Below are 22,447 nucleotides of genomic sequence, written 5' to 3' on the forward strand. Positions count from 1 at the left end.
GTTGTACGGACTGTATTGCATCGTCTGGGAGACATACAATGTATTAACAGTCATACCAACCATGTAATATTGGTTTTTTGTAAATAGGTTTTTTTTTTGTAGTTTGCTCCAGGGAGAAAAAAATCGCTAATTTTTTTAATAATATCAAACATATAGCATCTTTTTTTCTCTTTACCTTTTGTTTAATAAATAAGCTTTACAAACAAGTCAAATTTGCTTTGCTTCTAACTCTTCCTTTGCCTGATTTTGCATTATCCTTAATTTATGGACATGAGTGTAATTTCTTTTCTCTGGTTTCTTTCCACACAGAAAAGAATTGCCCATATTTCAAATAATGTGACTGGCAGATGTGAAATTACGCAGATCAACCATATTCTTTTCCTTTGTTTGTGTTTTGTTTAGCAAGGTGCAAATAAAAATAGTTTACAGAAGTAACAGTGTTCAGATAATACAATGGAATGTATTCACATTTCTTTTCTCTCAATAGGGTCAAAATGACACCTGCCGTATTTCTAGGTATAATCGTTAGTTAGGACTAAAATAAAAATACGATTTTCTTGAAATCTTTACTATTTCGTAAATCACAATTATTTAGGAAAAGTCGAGAAAAGATTAAGATATTTGCGAAAAAAAAGAAGAGCTGTCAGAGGTATAATTTCGCTAGGTGTCAAAATTACCCCTTCCGTAATTCTAGTGTTCCTCGTTTGTTCCAAGAAAGGCCTATGTCTTGCGTGCCATATTCATACTTTGACAAGCATTACATTTTATATAAATAAAAATTAACTATATTCGCAATTTCCCTGAGATAGCTTCAACAAGAAAACTGCATAACGAAATTCCCAATAGTCTAAAGAAAGTTAAAGTCTGCATGAAGTCTTTTAATGAACGTCTCAAAAAGTCTCGAGGTAAAGTTTGTAAAAGTTTAGAATATATTGGCTTGGGACATAAATAAATTTAGAAGGTGTATCAGGGCACTGAAGCTAAACGAGCTTTCAGATACATGAACAATATTTCCGCAACAAGTTCTTTATAACATTTCAGCTAATGATAATCTCCTGAAATAGGAAATTTCTAAGAGAATTGAAACCTAAGCTTTGCATGAGAACGTTTTCGGAAATCATCGCTTGGGATTAGAATCTTCTAAAAAAACAACTGCAGTGGAAGAAGAAAATAATGTGAGACAGCTTCTGGTATAAATCGTGCCACATAATAAATTTAGTCGTTTTTTATGTAATTTCTATTTTATGTAATTATACATTGGGTAATTAAAAAATTTAATATTTATACATAATTATTTTTTTTATTTAAAAGTGTTTTTTATTCATACACAATGTATTTTCTGTTTTCGTAAAAATGAAGTCTTTTAATTATAATTTGATGTTTTGTTTCTATTTAATAAAGTACTATCCCTTTGTTAAATCTTGAATAGTCTCACCTGCCTACATATATGTATTATGTAGCCTATTACTATTTGTTATTACTAAAACATAGTCTTATCATTAAATATCATTAAAATAAAAATACTTCCTTCACTCATCCCAGATACCGAGCAATCCAGAAAAACTAAAGACAAAACTTGCTCACTTACCTGGGTAGTGTGATGTTGAATCTGTAATAAAAACTCAAATATGCACGCCCAAAAGACAGGCCATAAGTTCTAGACGGGGAATAGTAAGTTTTTTTAAGGGTGCGACTCTTGACTTAGCCATTGTAAAACTGACTAATGTTTCTTCTTTAGTTTCGAATCTCAAAAATATTACCGTGGCATAAGCATGCTGGCTAGCATCACAAAATACATGAAGTGAACCAGGAACTTCTATCTCCAAAACCTATACGTTGCGGTATTCTCAACTTATTCAAAATTTGTAATTTATTATACCACCTCGAAAATTTACTTTTGATACTATCTGGTAATGGAGTATCCCAGTCTGCTTTTATTGCCCAAATTTCCTGTAGCAGTAACTTTGCAGGCAATAAAACAGGTGTCAAGAAACCCAAAGGATCAAACATTGTCTGCGTTACTGACAAAACCTCTCTTTTAGACAAATTATCCGAAACCAATACAGTCTTAATTTCAATATAAAGGTTATCTTCTATTCTGTCCCACATAATTCCTAAAACTGGTACAGAATTCTCCATTGTGGACTCAGTGCACAAAGTACTTTGGGTTAGTTCCACATCTTTTTCTACTGGGCCATAGGTCCACATACGTAAGTCCATTTTTGCTTCAGCTAATATTTCAGTAGAAGATTTCACGAAATTCACAAGCTCCTTTTCGTTATCAACAGAAGTCACACAATTATCAATATAAAAGGATTTATTTAATTTCTGAGCAATAGAACTTTGTTCCTTTGGTACTTGTGCCAAATGAACTGAAATAACCGCTCCTAATAGAAAAGGGCTGGACTTTACTCCAAAAACTACCCTCGTATGGCGGAAAACCTTCAGTACATTATCTTTCTCCCACCATAAAAATCTTAAAAAGTCCCTATCTTCTTTCCGTAATTCAATCTGTAAAAATGCACGCCGGATATCAGAGGTTACGCCAATGCATTTTTCTCTAAATCTTAACAAAATTGAAGGGATTTCTTCTATTAAATTTGGTCCTTTTACTAAGTAATCATTAAGGGAGGGCGATCTATTAACTTTACATGATGCGTCAAAAACAGGTCTTATCTTAGTTGAGACACTGTCTGGTTTAAATACTGGGTGATGCGGTAAGTAGTGCCCTTTATAATTCAGTTCATTGTCTGGTACTATTTCAATTACACCCTCCTCCATCCATTCATTAAAAATTCTATCATATTCTTCATATTTATGTAAAGACTTGAGTTTTCGGGTGACACTGAACAATCTTTTTTCTGCTACATGACGATTTGATGGCAATTCTGCGTTATATACTAACCAAGGTAATCCGACACAATAACGACCATCTTCGTTTCTGGAAAGAGAGTTTAAAAATTGTTCGTGGGCAATTTCTTCCTCAGCAGCGTTAGTTGAATTCTGGTGAGCGTCTAATATTCCGATCGTTTCTAAACTCCAAAGATCGGAGATTTTAAAGTCGTGACCCACTAAACTTGCACACAAAATGGAAGCATCTTTATCTTTGTGATTAACCAATTCCTCCGATACACCACAAACTGTCCAACCAAGTTTTGTACAAACTGCTGTTAGTCCTCCTTTTAATTGTTTTACTGATCCCGTGAGAATTTTTCCATAAATATCACTACCGATGAGCATTTCTATTTTTGGACAATCTGCTCCCAGATCCGACAACCAAATGTTGTTTCGTTTTAATTCTTTCAATATTGGACCCTTGGGTACCAGAGGTATATCCCCACATATTATGTCTTGATCTAAAAATTCAAATTCTAGATCTGAATACTTACGCGGACTGGCTGAACATAATTTTACCAAATATTTGTTATGCATCTTTGCCTCTGTTCTGGCACCTCCACATAAAGTAAGAGCAACATTTTCTTTGGAAATAATTGGTAACCCCAATTCAGTGGCTAATGATTTCAAAATATACGATTTCTGGGAACCACAATCTAAGAGTACTCTAACATCTTTATGCTTTTTGACACCAGCTACTCTTACGCGTAAAGTCATTAAAGCTACGTCAGCGGTACAAGTTTGCCTGGCTGTAGCCGTATGTATGTTGTCTATTTCTGATTTTTCTGTAGGAAGTTCAGTTTCATTATTAATGTTCGGACACAAAATAACTGAGTGTGATTTACCACAAGCAAAACACCTAACAAACTGTTTACAGAACTTTGCCATATGATTTGGTTCCAAGCATTTTAAACAGCATTTTTTCTCCTTAACTTTAGAAATCCTTTCATTAAGAGATAATGAACGCGCATCGTAACAATTTTTACTATCATGCATTTTACCACAAAAAATACATGCATGTTCTCTGGTTGTAAGAAAACCTGTGGCAGTGGGAACATTTCCCTGTTTCTTAAATTTAAATTTACCTTTTGTTTCCCTCTTTGCTTTATCATGATATCCTTCTTTACGACTAACACCGTCGAGTCCATTACGTGCCAATTTTAATCTCTCCTCACCCTCCACTTCAGACTTTAAAAATTTCATTAAGTTGGTAAGGCAAGTAAGATCAGTTCCTTCAGGCTGGTTAAAGAGCGAACTCCTTTGCCACGCCTTTAAAACATCCTCTGTGAGACACGATTCCACCATCGGAAATAACCACGATGTGTTTTCGCTCGATTTAAGACCTAAAGACTCTAAGGCTCTCAACTGAGCTTCAATTTTATCATACAGTTTATCAAGAGGTAATTTATCCTTTTGATCTGCCTTCACATTAGAAACAATTAATTTAATTAGTTCCCTAACATACACTTCTACCAATAATTCAGGTTTCCCAAAACGTTCCTTCAAAGCTAAAACAGCTTTATCATAATTTTCCGAAGTCACCGGATAGCTTTCAATGAATTCTTTAGCACGTGATCCGGGCTTCATACACTGAATCAAATAGGAAAATTTGTCACTTTCATATAAATCAGGGTCAGTGTGAATTTTCTCAAACTGCGATCAAAACGGTAACCAATTTATCAATTCCCCATCAAACTTCTTAAGTTCGATTTTCGGAAGTCTATACTGTTTAATCTTACTACAACAAATACCAGCACCATCATTTGGTCTTGTTTCTAAATTGATTTCATCTGAAAATTGCAATTTTTCATTAATTTGCCGAGTTAGTGTTATGAAATCATCAGAATACACCTCGCGACTTTCGATTTCTTTAGTAACATCATCCTCTAAAGTTTTCCCGTCTTCAGCTAACAAATCAAGAATTTTATTATCTACATTTTTTATATCTGAATATACATTTTGTAGTTTAGTAAGTTTATCTCGTACTAAATCTACAGAAAAATCTTCTTTTACTAACTCCGTTTTTAAAATATTAGCAGTTTTTGCAAAAGAAGTGCGTAAACCTGCCCGTTTAAGTTTCAGAGCCTTTAAAGCTTCCATAGTTAACTTTCAAAATAAAACAAACTGCTTTACAAAAAATAATTTCGAATTTAAACTTAATTATACTTTAATACATCAAAAACTATCTATAACCATTAAAATAATTTTTTTTAAAGTTTATTTCTTTGAGTCCTGTCACGGGATGCCACTTTATGTTATTACTAAAACATAGTCTTATCATTAAATATCATTAAAATAAAAATACTTCCTTCACTCATCCCAGATACCGAGCAATCCAGAAAAACTAAAGACAAAACTTGCTCACTTACCTGGGTAGTGTGATGTTGAATCTGTAATAAAAACTCAAATATGTTGATTTATCTAATTATATTCTCTCTATACTACAAAATATATACATTTTTTAACAATTGTCGGGAAATTTTTCTGGCCCCGAAAGTTATTACACTTAATCAGTTCACGTCACGAGGTCGAAAGGGGGAAAAGCCTTTTTTTCTTCCTACTTCAATGACAGCCAACGCCATCTGTGTCTCGTACATCAAAATGAAGAGATTTGTTTTTAATATTTGTTAGATACAGCTAATCAGTTTCACAACACTATTCATGGACCCATAACTGATCCTATTACTAGTCATGGACCCAATTACTCTTAGTATTCATGTTTTGGCATTTTAAAATCTAAGTAATTATTTTGTAAAAAATGTGAATTGTAAATTTTTATGCGTTCCTCTGATTCTTATACGGGAGTCAAACTTTTGCATGTTGTTTTTTATAACGAGTACAAATTTTCTTAATGTAATAAATAATCAGAGGAACGTATCAGAAGTTAAATTTTGTAATTTTTACAAAACTGATTTCTTTAAATTTAAAGATGCTAAAACATAAATATTTGTTTCATTTAAAGCATTTTTGTAATTGGAAGGACAAACCAACTGTTGCGAAAATAAGGCGGGCAAGGATTTCGTGGGGGGGGGGGGACACGGGCAATAAGTTGATTTATTGAATTTGCCCGCAATAACCTTGCATATTAATCAGTTATCTTTAAATTTCGGACGCCTGTGTATTAACAGTTTTGGGTGAAGATCAGTACAGATTGGGAAAAAAATGGCACTGGCGATTATTTCTAGAACCTATCTCATCTCCGATAGAATACTTATATCTCATAGGCTGGAAAAGATGTACGTTTCATACAGATTGCCACGGCATTGCCTGTTTTTGACAGCCCAGTAAAAGGTCAAGCCATCGTATTTCTAGTTTCACAGAATATATAACGGAAATATGTTCTCTTCGAATATTTGCGGCTTGTTAGAAGAAAAAATAATTCAAGAAAACTACAGAGACATATCTGGGTCGACTAAGGTAGTATATATTATTGAAAATTATGCGGTCGGGAAAATTTCCTCTAATATCTACATCTATACACGTGGCCACGCCGCTATTTTTTCTTTGTTTCGTTTTCCTTGTTTTTATAAGTTTAACGCCGTCTACTATTTCTGTGCGAGCGGGTCTCATGCGGTTGCTGTCAGATCTGATCATTAAGGTTGGAATTGTGTAACGAAAATTGAACGAAAAAGTGAGCACTTACAAAAATGAATTTTAAAATTAGGCCTAGTTGTATGCTTTTTAATAGATATGATTGATTATTTAGCTGACCTGAAGATGCGACTTAAAGTGAAAAAGAAATAATGAAAGATAGTTAAGTAAGAAGGAAACTAAAATCGCAGCATTCTTTCATTCTGATCAACATTTTAATTCATCATATACTCTTTTCGAAAGTATGTACATTTGAAAACAACTTTTACTTTTCTGTGAAGCATGCAGAAAGTAAAATAAGGACAAAAATTTCAGGTAAGAGTCTTGAATATGTTATCGTTACCACATCTGCCAAACTATATTCATGAGCCAAAAACCTAATTTTCTCATTAAGAATCTTTGTATTTTCTATTAAGAATTATATACTATTTTACCGGATGCTGCTTCAAGATACGCCATATTGCATTAGTTATGGAATAATGTTTTCCGGATGTTAGGCTTTTGGCATTTTTGAGTGGTAGATCCAGATATGGCAAAAGATTAAACACCCATATTCTAGTAGCTCTTTATACGAAAATTACTATTTTTGACTACTGGAAACATGCAGCTTTTTTTAACATTCATTTAATGAAGATGCAAGTCATATCTCTCATATGGCAAAATGATGCATCAACACGTGAAGTTTCTTTAAATTGTCAATGATTTTTGCCCATTTATTTCTGATCTGTTCATTTGTTCCTGAGTTCAGTCTGATATATATACCAGAAGTTCCTTATACTTTGTCTATTCCTTGTCTTATTAGTTCTGTTTTGCTATAAATAACAGCAGAAAGTGCATTTTTTAATGAATAATTTACGTTTTTCTGAAATTTTAAAAGAAAATTTCATATAAACATATGTCTGAGTAAAGCATCGTCATATTCTTCACTGCTACGTTACTATTACGAAACATTAAAAAACTATAAAATGAGGAAAAGAAAATTTAATACTTGAGCCACTTGCACGTAGAAAGTTTGCTTTTTACTAAGAGAAACTGCAGGAAGAGGCTTTTCCTGTTCTTCAAGATTTCTCAAGTGAGCTTTCAAACCCTGAAGTTTAAAATAAGTTATTAGAGATATATTTAAACATATATATTTAAACATTAAAATTAAAAATAAGCTATTTGAACTAATTGGAATTTTTAATGTACGATTTTCATTATGCATTTTCGCAACTTATTCGAACATTTTTTAGTTATTATTTAATATAGCAAGAGTTAACTGTGAAATATTTTTACTTCATAGTATATATTAACGCAAATACGCACCTCAAATGGGACAAAAAGAGATCCCACGTCACCTATAATGGTATTCGTCATTTCAGTGCTGGTGATCTGAAAACAGAAGTCGAAAATTAGTAATTAGTAGACTCTTATTTAAAATTTTTCAGAAATAGAGGCTTATTTAAAGAAATCCCAGTTTTAAAAATTAGCTATTTACATAATATATGGAAACCAACCGATTTTTCATGTGCAGTGGACAGGTTAGAAAATTTAATCAATGACAAAATTAGCAACGGTATCATCAAAAGGGAGTGACAGGGAGTAAGATCTTCACATGTATTTCTGCGTTTTGATTTTTGCCGGACCAACACTTTTTAGATAGTCTGTCTGAGGGATTTTTCGTTCCTCTGGCTGAAGAAAAATGCGCACAGCGTCAAGAAGGTAGGTAGCATCGGAAGATCTGTCGTTCAGATACCGGCGAGACTGTAGCTGATCGTTCATATCTCTAGTTCTTTGTGTGGTGGTGGTGTATTTAATTATGGCAAAGCACACTAGGGCTATTTGCCTAAGGGAAGGGATGCCTTCGTGAAGGACTTTGTAAGGGAAACTGGCTCGTATACACGTTACACACGGGGAAAATCACGAAAACACCCATGCAGCCAGCCCGTTCGCGGTATTCGAACCTCGGACTGAACTACCAATGTTCAGCGACTTTACCGCTCGGCCGCTGGTGGACCTCTAGTTCTTTGTATAAGCATGTAAGTAAAATAATTTTTAATTAGTGTCTCTTTTTTGAAGAAAATGGTCACTAATCTCTTCTATTTGGCACACGAAAATAAAAGTAACGAGTAAGAATATTAAAAAGATAATTTTTAATTATCATCTCATTTTGGAGAAAATGGGAAAATTTTCTTATGTAACATACAAAATGCTAACATTTATAGTAGCTAGTACGTATACTAAAACAAGATAATTTTTAGTTAGCATCTCTTTCGCAAGAAAATGGTGAGTATACTCTAATATTTAGCATATAAAAGTTATATTCTAAAGAATAAGCATGCCAAAAAAAAATTACGCCTTACGTTTTTAAATTACGTCTAAAGGGGCGTTTGTTTAACGTTTTGTGTGTTACCTTTCTTTATTAAATATCATGTTTTTTTTTGCACTTAAACCATAAAATTCAGTTCATCAGCAATGTCTCAAAATAATTTTTAAATGAACATATCTTTAGAATTTCCGATACACAGTTCCCCGCGCTGGAGATAAAAAGATTTTTTTCCTCCGTAGAGTGTTGCCATTGCTCGCCTTTAAATCGTTGAATTTGTTAAAGTTTTACAAAATAAAATAAAGTTTACAAAATAAAAAAAATTCCAAATTTCAAATTTGGGCTTTCAGATGATCATATTCGCACCAGGATTACGTTATTCAAAATTGGTTGGCTCTAGGTACCGTTGTTTTATCACAATACAAGAAACATACATACATACATAGAGTGGTGGCCAAAATTGTGGACACCTTTGGAAATTTTTATGTTTTTGAACTTTGTATGCTTATAGAAAATGTTTTACGTTTTGCAAAATGCAAACTTGTATATATCATTTTAAAGAAAATGTATTACTGAATTCAATACAAAACACAAAATTCAATTATTTGCAATACAAAAAAAGTTATATGTACTTTAATATAAATAAAAAACACAGTTATGAAGTGGTTTGTAACGTCTAGCTTTCCTGGCCAATCACTGTTCTTGGTCTGAGAATCAATCAAATGTTAGTAACTGCCAGTAGAAGCTGACATAATGTTAACACTTGAAACAATTTGTTATTTTGCTTTGTTCTGTAGAAGGAGGACCTGTTTCTTATACACTGCAATAACAAGTAGGAATTTTTGTAAAAATTTTTAATATTTAGTCAAGAAGCAATGACATCAAATAAAAGAGTAGATTGGACACCTAAAAAGAGATGTAATATTATTGTGTTACGAGAAAGTGGTCTTTCCTATGCTGAAATTGCAAGACAGGTGGGTGGTTCAGTGACTACATCTGGAGTCCGAAAGTTTTGTTTACGATATCAGGAGACAAACTCAATAAAAAAACAAAGAAGAAAAAGGCCGAAAAAGGTGCACCACATCTTTTGATGACAGAAGAATAAAAAGACTACGTCTCCAAGATAGAAATATGTCATCAGCGGCCATCAGAAGTGATCTTAATGATGCTGGTGTTTCTGTCAGTTCAAGAACAATCAGGAAAAGATTAACAGATGTTGGACTGAGAGGTAGAATTCCACGAAAAAAGCCTTATCTTAATTTTCAGCAACGAAAAAAAAGACTACATTGGGCAAAGAAACACATTAATTGGACAGATGATCAGTGGTCACAAGTTATATGGAGTGATGAAACTAAGATATCGTTATTCGCTAGTGATGGGCGAAAATATGTAAGACGTAGAATAGGAGAAGAGCTACATCCTGACTGCATTCAAGCAACTGTGACGAACCCAGTTAGTGTTATGATTTGGTCATGCATCCCCCCGGGGGTCGACGTAGAGAACTCTGCGAAGCTACTGGCTAGAATCTGTACCTAGGCAGTCTCGGCCACGGGGGTATAAAATTTATGAACTTGGTGGTTCTGAAGGCTCTGGGAAAGGACACTTATTGGCCGGCCTCGGAGTCTGGCACGTCCTAGCGCGGCGTGGTACTAGTAACCGGGGGGTTTTCCCCCGGGTTCGCTGGGTAATGTCCCGCTGCGACGGGCTCGCCCAAGCGACTGGTAGGAGCATTAGACGACCGGTGCTGCCTGGTGTCTTATCCAGGTGGTGCGCTGCTCCCTTGGAGGGTAATAGTGGAGGTTGAACCTCCACGACGTGCCCAAAGGGGGAGTAGACCTGCAGTGTCATTTAGTTCACGGAGCAGGGAAGCCTAAAATTACTTACTTGGTCATGCATGTCAGCAGATGGTATTGGTCGCCTTCATGTCATCGATGGGACACTGAATGCCAGAAAATACATTGACACTATTCTAGAACCAAAACTTCTACCTTCCATCAGAGATCTCTTTCCCAACAATGCTTCGTTTATTTTTCAGCAGGATTCTGCTCCTTGCCTCACGGCCAAAATATCGAAAGAGTGGTTTCGTACAAAGAGCATTAAATTGTTGTCATGACTAGGAAACAGTCCTGACCTCAATCCTATCGAAAATTTGTGGCACCGTTTGAAAACTCTTGTCTGAATGAGACGCCCATCAAATAAAAGGGAACTAATTGAGGCTATAATTGTTTCCTGGCATCATGTAATAACGAAAGAAGAGCTTAAAACTCTTGTCAGCTCAATGAAACGTCGATGTGAAGCTGTAATCAAAAATAAAGGGTACCCTTCTAAGTACTGATAACTCACTGCAGTCATCACTATCTAATGTATATCGATAACTATTATCGTTTAACTTTTTTTGTATTGCAAATAATTGAATTTTGTGTTTTGTATTGAATTCAGTAATAAATTCTCTTTAAAATGATATATAAAAGTTTGCATGTTGTGAAACGTAATGTTTTCTATAAGCACACAAAATTAAAAAGCATAAAAATTTCCAAAAGTGTCCACAATTTTGGCCACCACTGTATATGCAGATTCTTTATTATTTAATTTCTTCAAATATAATGCAGGACTCTAAAATTTGTGCAACAATTTGAAAAGTGATACGCCATTTATAGTAATTCGACACAAAATCGCAAAAGGAAAACAATAGTCCTTCAGAGGCAAATCCCCTTTGGACTAATAAAATAATTTTTTCAAATAACATCTCTTTTGCGAGGAAATGATGAAAGAAAACACATAACAGTGTAAGTTATGTAGTCGTGAGCAAGCTTATTAACAAAATATTATTTTAGCTACCAACCCTGTACAGACATTAGGTATTTTTTGGAAGCAGGAGTTATGTTAAATGAGCGACGCCTTCGCCGGGACTCGAAACATGGGCCTTTCGAACGCGCGTCGAGCGTGCGGACCCACTACACTACGAAGGCATGCTAAGAAGGCGGGAGAAATACCTTATACCCCTTTTACTGACTGAGCCTTTATCAAACTAAGCACATTTTCTGCTAATTTACCGAAACAATAAAAATGAAATCTGCAAAAATTTCGCAAAAGATACCTTTAAAACTTACTTCTCTGCCAAATTTTAAGGTCTGGTTTCGGATACAGCCCATGAGCTCATTGTATTTTTTTTCCAGTATGGTAGGCCACCAGATTGGATGTCGATAATTACCATCTCCGTCATAAAAACATCCTGTTTAAAAATTTAGATGAGTTTAAATAGATTTTTTTTTTAATTTTATAAAACAATTATATAAAAATGCTAGAACTAAAACATCTAACAAATATCTGAAATTTGGGAAAAAACTAAGAGAAAAATATATAATTATGTTCCATGGTTTATATAAGTTTATCCCATGTTTTATTTTAAACGTTGCTGTAATTGCACCATATTGTAATTTAGATTTTAAGTAATAGAGCTAGTTGCCACCCAGAGTAACAGATTTTTTCATCCAGATGTTTCGACTTAATGAAAAAGGTATAACAAGCGTATACAACTGTTAAAATCTCTTTGTGATTTCTTTGAATACTTTACGTAGAATGGAAAAACTATTTTTATTCTCAATTTAATTTCGTATGGCAATTCAGAATCGCTTATTCTTAATGATTCACGTGATTAAACTTTGTAAAGTAATATTTCACGCAAAAAATATCGTTCCCCCAAAAAGTGCCGCCCGCAACGGAGCGCCCGCTGTAGATTCAACCTTCTTCGTATTTTAAACATTTATTAGACACACAAGAGTAAACACTAGATCACTAAATGACATCGAAAGAAAGACTAATAATTAAAATATGTATATTCATTAATACAAGTTAATACAAGCACTACTAATAATTAAAATATGTACATTCATTAATACAAGTTAATTTCATTTCGCTAACGGCTCCCATGAGCCTTTTCCTATCCTGGCGTCTCGGTTTGTCTCCCTCCTGAAAACTAAATTTTTGGCGCCTCACAGATTGAGAGTTAGCGCCCATCTGTACACCTTGTTGGTTTGCGTCACCCATACATCACACCGCCCATCCATAACGCTTAAAGTTTCTATGGAAATAGCTGAAAAAAATAATAATAGTAATTCTAAGAATTCATAAATGTCTATAAAAAGTTCTTTCGCACTTGTCACTCAATAGTGTCCAGTCTGGACAATGCATCCGCATTGTTCAACTTAGCACCCGGGCAATGCGAAATTGTAGTTTCATACTTTTGTAATGCTAGAGCCTATCTCTGTATCTTAGAAGATTGTGGTGCATTCTTTGTAATGAACGTTAATGGATTACGCTCAGTTATCAGTTCCACAGGTGATACAAAGATCCCTGTTTCAAACTTTTTCAGGATCCAAATAACGGCATCGGATTCTCTCTCGATAGTTAGCCGTGCTTGTTGTGGTTTGGTTAGTTTTTGGCTAGCATAACTAATCGGGTACACCTTTCCGTTTGTCCGTTGATATAAGTAGGCACCAACACCTGTTGAAGATGCATCACATTGAATTGTGAAAGGTAACCCTCGAACAAGAGTATAAAGACGGCCCACCAGCGGCCGAGCGGTAAAATCGCTGAACACTGGTAGTTCGGTCCGAGGTTCGAATCCCGCGAACGGGCTGGCTGCATGGGTGTTTTCGTGGTTTTCCCCATGTGTAACGTGTATACGAGCCAGTTTCCCTTAGAAAGTCCTCCACGAAAGGCATCCCTTTTCTTAGGCAGATAGCCCTAGTGTGCTTTGCCATAATTAAATACACCAAGAGTATAAAGACACTAAGGTACAGTAACACTTTTCCTTTTACTAAGCATTTCTTTAACTTCTCAAATACTTCGTCGTGTTTTCCTGTTAAGTACAGCTCTTCAAGACTTCTTCTTTTGGTGAGCTCGGTTAATGGATAAGCTGTTTCGGCGTAACGTGGAATGTAATCTCTATAATAATTACACAGGCCTAGAATACCTTTCAATTGTTTCTTTGTCTAGCTAATTTCTGGACAGCCTCCACTTTCTCTGGATCGGTACGATGACTGCCGGAACCAATGATATGCCCTAGATACTGAATGTGAGTTTTAGTAAAGAAAAATTTCTTGAGATTTACTGAAAACTTTAGTTCTAACAATTTTGAAAAAAATGGTGTCGAGATGTACTAAATGTTCTTTCCAACTATTTGAATAAACTGCTGTGTCATCGGGGTAAGCTCGAGCGAAATCTTTGTATTTAGCAAGTGCTTGGTTCATCACTCTCTGAAATGTTGCAGCAGCGTTTCGTAGCCCGAAAGTCATAACTTAAAAATCCATACTGAGCTCGATGTGTCTTGAAACATGCCAATTCTTGCCTTTCTCTTTCCAGTGGTATGGCCCAATATTCTTTGAGAAAATAGCAGATAGCACGTTGGCTTTCCCAATATGGAATAAGAGTTCTTCCACAAGGAAATCATCTTGTTTCGTTACTGCATTAAGAGGTCTAAAGTCAACGCAAAGGCGAAGCTTACTATCTTTCTTCGTAACACAGACAACAGGGTACGAAATTTCAGCGTTGGTTTCTTCGATCAGTTGCATTGTCAACATTTCTTCGATCAGTCCCATTGTCAACATTTCTTCGATTTGTTTGTCTACTTGCGGCTTCAATGCTTCTGGAATTCGATAAATGTATGTTTTCTTTCTTTCGATGTCATTTAATCTTATTTTATGTTCTCTTACTTTGCAGACTGGATCTTATTTATAAATAAGTTGTCATATTTTCTTAACAAGCTCATCATGTCATTCCTCTTATCATCGCCTAAATGGCTTAAGTCTACTTCAAGATGAAAATGATCCGACTTGTCACTCGCACTGGGTGTGGGATGAACTTCTCCTGGTTCCTCTTAATTCTCAAATATTAAACGTACCACCTGTACTTTTGGATTAAACTTTCTGAGTTTATTTACGTGAACTCTTCTTATTGTACCATCTGTCAGTTTTACTCTATTATAAGAAACTGGATTACAACGAGCTACTATTTCTGGAGGTCCTGTCCATCTGGCATAAAATTTATTACTGGAATCCGGAATCATCAGATACATTTGATCTCCCGGTTTGAATTCTTTATATATCGCTCTTCGATTAGCATATCTTGCATGTACCTTGCTTCAATTCTGCTATTATAGATGCTTGTTCTGCTGCTCTTTCGAAATTCACTTTCAGTTCATGTCGATAATCAACAGCATTTTTACCCAATTTTATTGTTAGCGGAATTTCTCCTGACCATGATGATTTTAATACTCTTAACAGACCTCTAGCCTCTTTTCCATAAATTAATTTAAACGGGGATACTCCAGTAATACAATTTGGGATTTCTCGGTAAGCAAATAACACGTATGAGATGTGTTTGTCCCAAATTTTAGAGTTGTTTCGAATGATATGATACGTTTCAGGACTTAGTTGTACCATTCAACTAATCCCGAACTTTGTCGATATCCTGATGTTGCAAATATAGGACTTGCTCCCAATCTAGCATGCAGCTCTTCTATTAATTCTGCAACAAATTGGTGCTTTGATCACTAGCTATCACCCGAGGTATGCCTGTTCTCATAAAAAATTCTAATAATGCATCGCAGGTTGATTTTGGTGTAATTGTTCTCAAAGGGGCAGCTTCTGGGCACCTAGAATGTTCGTCGACTAAACACAATACATATTTGTGTTTACGTGCTGATGGAGGCTCAGTTCGACCGATTATATATATGTTCACTGTGTCAAATGGAAATTCAGGTCGCTGAACTGGAACTACGGGTATACGATGTCAATCGCTACCGCTCCATGAGCCTTTCCTTATACTGGGCTCTCTGTAAGTCTCCCTCCTGGAAACTAAACTTTTGGTGCCATTGATTGAGAGTTAGCGCCCTCTGTGTATCTTTTTGGTTGTCGTCGCCCATGCACCACACCGGCATAATCTAATATACAACGAGTGAAATTATCCATCACTTACTTCTTAACTCTAATATTCGATAAAAAGAAAGGGTCCCTCCCGCACGTAAAGAAAGAATTATAAATGCCAGTACAGTGAAACGTTCAGACAAAATATTGAAAAAGCTGAAATCCGAAATGACTTGTTATTTAGTAGAAACAGAAAGCGGCCAAAGCGGATAAAATTGCTGATAGTTTGACCCGGGATCAAATTTCGGCGAACAGGTTGGCCGCATAGGAAATTTGTGGTCTCTCCCATGGGCAATATAAATACGAGCCAATTTTCTTTAGAAAGTTCTCCACGAAGGCATGCTCTAGGCAGATATCCTGTTTTGCTGTAATCTAAATAATCCAATCCAATTTTAGAAATTGAAAGCAAAAAATTAATGGAGTAGCAACTTTTGGAATCTATATTTCTTTGATACTTTTCTGTATAAAGTGTTTTCCATATTTTTCTTCTTAAAATTTTGTAAAATGTTTATGCTTCCACGTATATGATACCTTGCCATTCGATAATACCGTATGTACTCCAAAATTAAAGCGACTCCTGTATTCATTTTTGCTCTAAAATGACACATAAGGACCTGTTTTCAAGGGATGTCTTATTTTTCCATGCACAACAATTTGCATTTATTCAGAAATTCATGTACAAGTATGCCTTATATTCATTCATATATTGATACACGAAAAATTTACATTTATTTAAAAACCGCCGTGTCACTTGCTTCAGGATCATCTTCATGAAGCTCTAAATCTTGAATTTCGGCCTGAGTTTATCAGGACTCGTATGTCTTTTGATTTGTTTCGGGCTCTGTTTAAATATGTGTGGAAAGGACGACGCAAGCAGAAAGGGTTCACTTTACCCTTTATTGTCCAGGATGTTACAGGTGATCCCGCACTTCGGATACAAAGACCAACCACTTGTGGTCTGAACGTAAAAATATAAAAACTACTAACTAACTTAAAATAAAAGTTAACAACTTCGAGTGCTTTACACAATTGACTAATGCTAAGGCTATCCTTTTAAATTATTACGTATGTAGTACGCAAACTGCCGAAACTACAATACGTTTTAAATAAGAAGAGGGCTAAACCTCTGGCCTTAAAGGCGGACAGCAGCTGATTGAAAACTCGTACGGAATACAGTGGCAAGGCGGATCACTTTCCCTCGCTCTCTAACTCTTGGCAAAAAGGCCACAACTTAAATACTTGGGCGTTAGCAAGTACAATTTGCGTAACCAAGTTAACGCATTTAATTCTTGCCGGAAGTGGAAAATAAGAGAGTATAGTAAAGTTTTAAAATAAAATAAAAGTTAGTAAAACTTAAGATCCTTACAAGAGTCTTTAAAGGCAATTAATTGACTTCACGCGCAGATTACAAATGGCTTATTTATTGCAATATCAAGCATCACTAATATCAAGTGCCACACCTACTTGAATCATTATTTGATTTATTCTTCTTATGCGAAGTTCTCCAATTCTTTTATGTGGCCTGTTCTGGTTAATCCAGACTAGGAGATCCATCAGACTCTTTCGCCATTTTAGGAAGAAAAAATAAAATGGTGGCATTAAATCAACTCATTTTGTTCTTTGCTGCTGCTTTCGCTGGTTTTTTTCGGTTTCAAGAACATCAACGCCTGAAACAAATTTAATGCTTTATATTTTTGCTTTTAGTAGTGATTAGATTCGAGGTTTCTTTCCATCTAGATTATTTTCCAAAATACGCGGAAAAAATGCATTTTGGTAGTTAGTGGAGAGAATGCAGATTGATGAGTCATTCCTATGATTACCTATTGTTTGAGATTCTTCACCCCCAAATACTGCACTTTCAACCATAGCGATCGTAATAGAGAGTTAATGTGTAGGGTTTCCCTTAGTTCAATTAACCAATTATTTAAATTTTTGTTGTCTTTTCTGAAATCCTGAACTTCCCCTCTCATTTCCTCGCCAGGATGCAAATTTAAAGTTACGTGAAGTGAGTATTTAAACGGGTGAATCTTGGGAGTTTATTCAGAGCATGTTTTCGCATGCCAGCGCACGTTACGAGTCTGTTCTTGCTGTTACGTGGAGTTGCTGATACGCCTTTTTGGCCATTTAAATAATTATCGCGCAGGTAGATTTTTGAGCCAAACTAGTTAGCCCTAAGTTCTAGTCCAGCACTAACCTTTAGCTTGAATTTGTTGTGTAACGATTCTTAAGTTCCATGGCAAGTTGGCGGTGTTGTTGTTAAGCACGAAGTATATGCCTTTTTCTGTTCAGAGTTTAAATAATAATTAAAGGGTTATTTTTACCCTGTTTCTTTGTTGGTTTCCTTTACCCCTGTGCGAGAAGTCGAAAGGTTCTTCAATAGGATCTAATAGAGTTTATGTGGCCAAAAAGAACACGATTTTACAAGTATTTGAAAAGTTGATGCGATCAAAAAAAAAAAAAAAAAAAAAAAATTGAACGCAAGTGCACGTTTAATAATTCAGTGTCTTCCAGCTTATTTGAAGTATTGTCGATCTTCTTACAGAGAAGGCTATGATGTCCAAGAGCAAATGACTAAAATATTAGCCTTGCGGAAAACTCTTTTTTAACCCAGAAGGGCAATTAATTTAAAAACGGCAACGTTAGTCCTCCGATTAAGGTTATTCCTCCGGAAATTCTGAATTTCGAGTTGGTTTTATTATCTATTTAGAATTTTGTCAAACTTTAATGAATTTTTTATTTTTTATAACTTTTTATTTATTTTTAATTCCTTTAACGAACGGCCAACGATTTCAAAGCGAGCAATGGCAACACTGTACGGAAGAAAACATTTTTATCTCCAGCGCGCGAGACTGTGCATCGGAAATTCTAAAGTATGCTATCTTTAAATATTTTGTGATATTGCGGTTGAATTGAATTTTACGGTTTAAGTGCGAAGAACATCATTAATAAATAAAGGTAACACACAAAACATTAAAAAAAAAAAAAAAAAAAAAACGCCTCTTTGGGCGTAATATAAAATCTGAAAGCTTTCAGACTTAATTTTTTAAAATTTTTTTTGCTTTTTTTATTAGTAAATGGTTCAAAGATGATGTCAACTTGATCTGTACGTGCGCTTTTTGGAATTTCTCTTCTCCATTTGTTGACTGAGTTTACTGCATTATGATTGCCACGTTCGGAGATGCAAAGTTTGTTTGTCAGAAAGCATGTAAGTTCTTCTCTTGGGAGTTTTCTACGATTCCTTTCTTCTACTTGATGGAATAACTATTTTCTTTCGCTCATCTTGCTTGGGAACCGAAATATTATATATCGCCTTTAAATCTGTTATTAAATCAAGTATTAAGTGCAGATTTACGAGACAGGAATGGCAACAAAAACTCTAAAGAATGATGGCCGTATTAAAGTGAAAACTTCAGAAAATATTTCTTTTATTTCATATTCGACGTTATGTCCGTCATATGAATGCATTAAATACATCCATTGCAATTCATAATGCATTGAATTATGAAGATTCTAATTATTCATAATCATATTCTTTTCTTATTCTTTTATGGGTTCCTTATCTGCACTCCAGCTGATCCTTAGCCCACCAGCGGCCGAGTGGTAAAGTCCTGAACACTGATATTTCGGTCCAGGGTTCGAATCCCGGTGAACAGCTAGGCTGCATGGGCGTTTTAGTGGTTTTCCCGGTTTGTAGCGAGTATACGAACTTTGGCGTTATATGCTTGTGTGGGGGTGCATGTCAGCATCATGATTAGGTAATTTAGTATTTATTAATGACATAATGAACCATTCTCTTTAATGAATTATTTTAAAAGATAATTTAAAATTATCCTTCCAAAATTTGGGTATTTGGGCACAACTTTATTTTTTTTATCAGGATAACGATCCTAAGCACATGCCCCCAACGTTCGCATTTGGTGTGTCTATAATTATTCACAACTTCTGAAAACACCACTTCAGTCACTAGATTAAAACTCCATAGAGCGCATTTGGATAGAATAAAAGGTTGAGCACGATGACACGACATAAAAACGAAAACCGAACTAAAAACAGGAATGATGGAAGAATTTGGAACACTGATGCTGATATTACAAAAAAAAAAAAAAAAAAAAAAAAAAAAAAAACTTTGTAGAGATATTGTAGCTCTAATTATATGTACTTAAAGATTCTGTTCGATTGGAAAAGAAACAGTTTTTTTTTTTTTTTTTTTTTTTACTGAAGGTTGCATACTTCTTTACCGAGTTATGAAACTAACTATTTGTAGAGACATTAGGATATTTTTGGAAGCAGGTAAGATGAAAAATTAGCAACCGCCTTCGCCGGGAATCGAACCACAGTCCTGTACTTATATGTACTTAAAGATTCTGTTGGATTGGAAAAGAAACAGTTTTTTTTTTTTTTTTTTTTTTTTTTTTTTTTAGTGAAGGTTGCATACTTCTTTACCGAGTCATGAAACTAACTATTTGTAGAGACATTAGGATATTTTTGGAAGCAGGTAAGATGAAAAATTAGCAACCGCCTTCGCCGGGAATCGAACCACAGTCCTGTACTTATATGTACTTAAAGATTCTGTTGGATTGGAAAAGAAACAGTTTTTTTTTTTTTTTTTTTTTTTTTTTTTTTTTTTTTTAGTGAAGGTTGCATACTTCTTTACCGAGTCATGAAACTAACTATTTGTAGAGACATTAGGATATTTTTGGAAGCAGGTAAGATGAAAAATTAGCAACCGCCTTCGCCGGGAATCGAACCACAGTCCTCTGGAGTACCGGCCCAGTGTGCAGAACCACTACGTTAGAAGGCACGCTAGGAAAGTGGGAGAAATGCCTTATACACTATGCTCAGACGTTTAAAAGCTGTCATAAGTGCTGCAATATATCCTACAATACACTAACTAACAGACATACCGCAATATTTACTAATATGTGCAGATTTCTTTAAAGTGTACGAAGACTTGTGAGGTAACTTTTCCGTTACTTTTTGATTATTGATTCCCCCCCCCCCTTCCAAAAAAAGTTTTGCTATGTTCAGAAAATAACTAATGTATTTTTGTTAAGAGACATTTATAGATATCATTAAAACATTCTCATTCTCAAATACTAATTTTTATTAGTGAATAAAACAAGATATCACAAACTCGTAAGTGTACTAACACTTTAATAAGACATTGTATAAATATTGTATAAATATTGATTAATTTTTTGGAAAGTCCCCAATCAAAGGTAATTTTCCTTAGGCAGAAAGTAGTCATACACTTTGCGGTGACCAAATAAGTTTCAAAGACATCACTGCATGAGATTGAAATGCTAAATTAAATCTTAGATTTGATACGTAGAAGATGCTTAGCTTTAATCATTATTTCGAAGTAAATTTTATTAAAGTAAATATTCGAAAATTTTAAGGGGTGTTGGAACCCCCAAATCTTCAAAAAATTGTGATTTCGGATTTTTGCATTTTCAAATTCTCTAGACTTTTATCTTTCTAAACATACCATTCTTTAATCTCTATGAAAATTAGAACTGTAAAAAAAATCTAGTTTTAATTTGTCATCTACTGCTTTGATCAATGAGGATTTTTACATAAAAACGCGTTTTTCTCCAAACGTGATTTTTTTATACTCGACGTACCTTTTCTCAGGAACTACTGCTCACAGGTATCTAAACTTTTTATTTCTTATTTATGATGTTCCCTAATATTTACTAAAATGAACTTTTTGTAATAAACTTAGAAAAAACATTTTTAAAATTTTTTTATGTGAGAAAAGTGCTAAATTTTACTATGCCTAACAAAATATTCTGTAATTTACTCTAAAATTCAAAATGTTTCAAAAGCTCATTTCAGTATAATCAGATAGGTATACTTTAATTACAGAAAAAATTTCAAGCTTGTATCTACAGCAGATTTTGAGAAAAAGTACATCTAAAATGGCCAATTTAACATTGTCGGTATAGGGGTTTCTGATACCCCTTAAGTTTCTTTAGAAGTGCGTATATTCTTATATTATCATGTTATAAACGAATATTTACATAAACATGAAAGAGTATTCTACAGATGTATGTATGCATTTGCTTAAACTCATTTTCTTACCTTTAGCGTCAAAAGCGTGGCTCATTTCTCTAGCCAGAACTGCATTTTGTCCATACTTCAAGTATCTGGGAAATAGAAAACTATCTTATTAACGGAGTTACTCTCTGAAATAGATTAGATGTTTTTTAGCCAATTTATTCCATTGCACAGTATATTAACATTAGGAAAATAACACAAAATACGGCATTGGAACTACACTGACTACCAATAAGTATTTGGACACCTATGTAACACCTATGTAAATGACAATATCTGCGGTCCTAAGGTACGTCACGGACTCCGCCGGTATATATCGTGTAGGAAACAGCATCGGCTTTAGTCTCATGCAAGATGCCTCGCAGTTCGGAGCTCTCTGATTTCGAAAAAGGTATAATTATCGGGTATCACAAATGTGGCCGATCCTTAAGGGACATATCTAGCGATCTGAAGTACCCAAAATCGACAGTGGCCTATGTGATTAAGAAGTGGAAGGTGAACGGTGATTGTCGGAATGTGCCCCGAGTCGGCAGACCAGCGAAACTGGGAGATAGAGACCGACGAGTGCTGTCCAGAGAAATTCGGAAGTATAGGCCCAACCGATGGCCCTCATCCACGAGGAGTTTCTACAGCCATCCGGGAGTATTGTTTCAATGAATACCATCAGTAA

General features: G+C 34.8%; 1 protein-coding gene and 1 long non-coding RNA gene across 9 annotated transcripts in view; one reads left to right on the top strand and one right to left on the bottom strand.

Moving 5' to 3' along the window:
* LOC118202700 (endothelin-converting enzyme 2-like) overlaps positions 1–22,447 on the bottom strand; it is a 161,579-nt gene that overhangs the window by 50,612 nt on the left and 88,520 nt on the right. For 2 of the 4 annotated variants that reach the window (XM_085823470.1, XM_085823464.1), the window contains exons 17-20: positions 21,802–21,866; positions 11,902–12,023; positions 7,792–7,857; positions 7,475–7,573 (exon numbers count right to left, since the gene is read on the bottom strand). In XM_085823470.1, coding sequence (XP_085679596.1) covers positions 7,475–7,573; positions 7,792–7,857; positions 11,902–12,023; positions 21,802–21,866 — 352 coding nt within the window. Of the gene's footprint in view, positions 1–7,474; positions 7,574–7,791; positions 7,858–11,888; positions 12,024–21,801; positions 21,867–22,447 lie in introns of those variants that run through there. The other 2 variants (XR_015042986.1, XR_015042987.1) reach the window with 2 other exon arrangements.
* The window catches only part of LOC146999403 (uncharacterized), a 131,281-nt gene that overhangs the window by 43,605 nt on the left and 65,229 nt on the right, over positions 1–22,447 (top strand). The window lies entirely within an intron of this gene.

The sequence above is a fragment of the Stegodyphus dumicola genome, chromosome 1, assembly GCF_044657685.1.
Source record: "Stegodyphus dumicola isolate Sdum_Otavi_A_Nest chromosome 1, ASM4465768v1".
In the NCBI taxonomy this organism is placed as follows: domain Eukaryota; kingdom Metazoa; phylum Arthropoda; class Arachnida; order Araneae; family Eresidae; genus Stegodyphus; species Stegodyphus dumicola.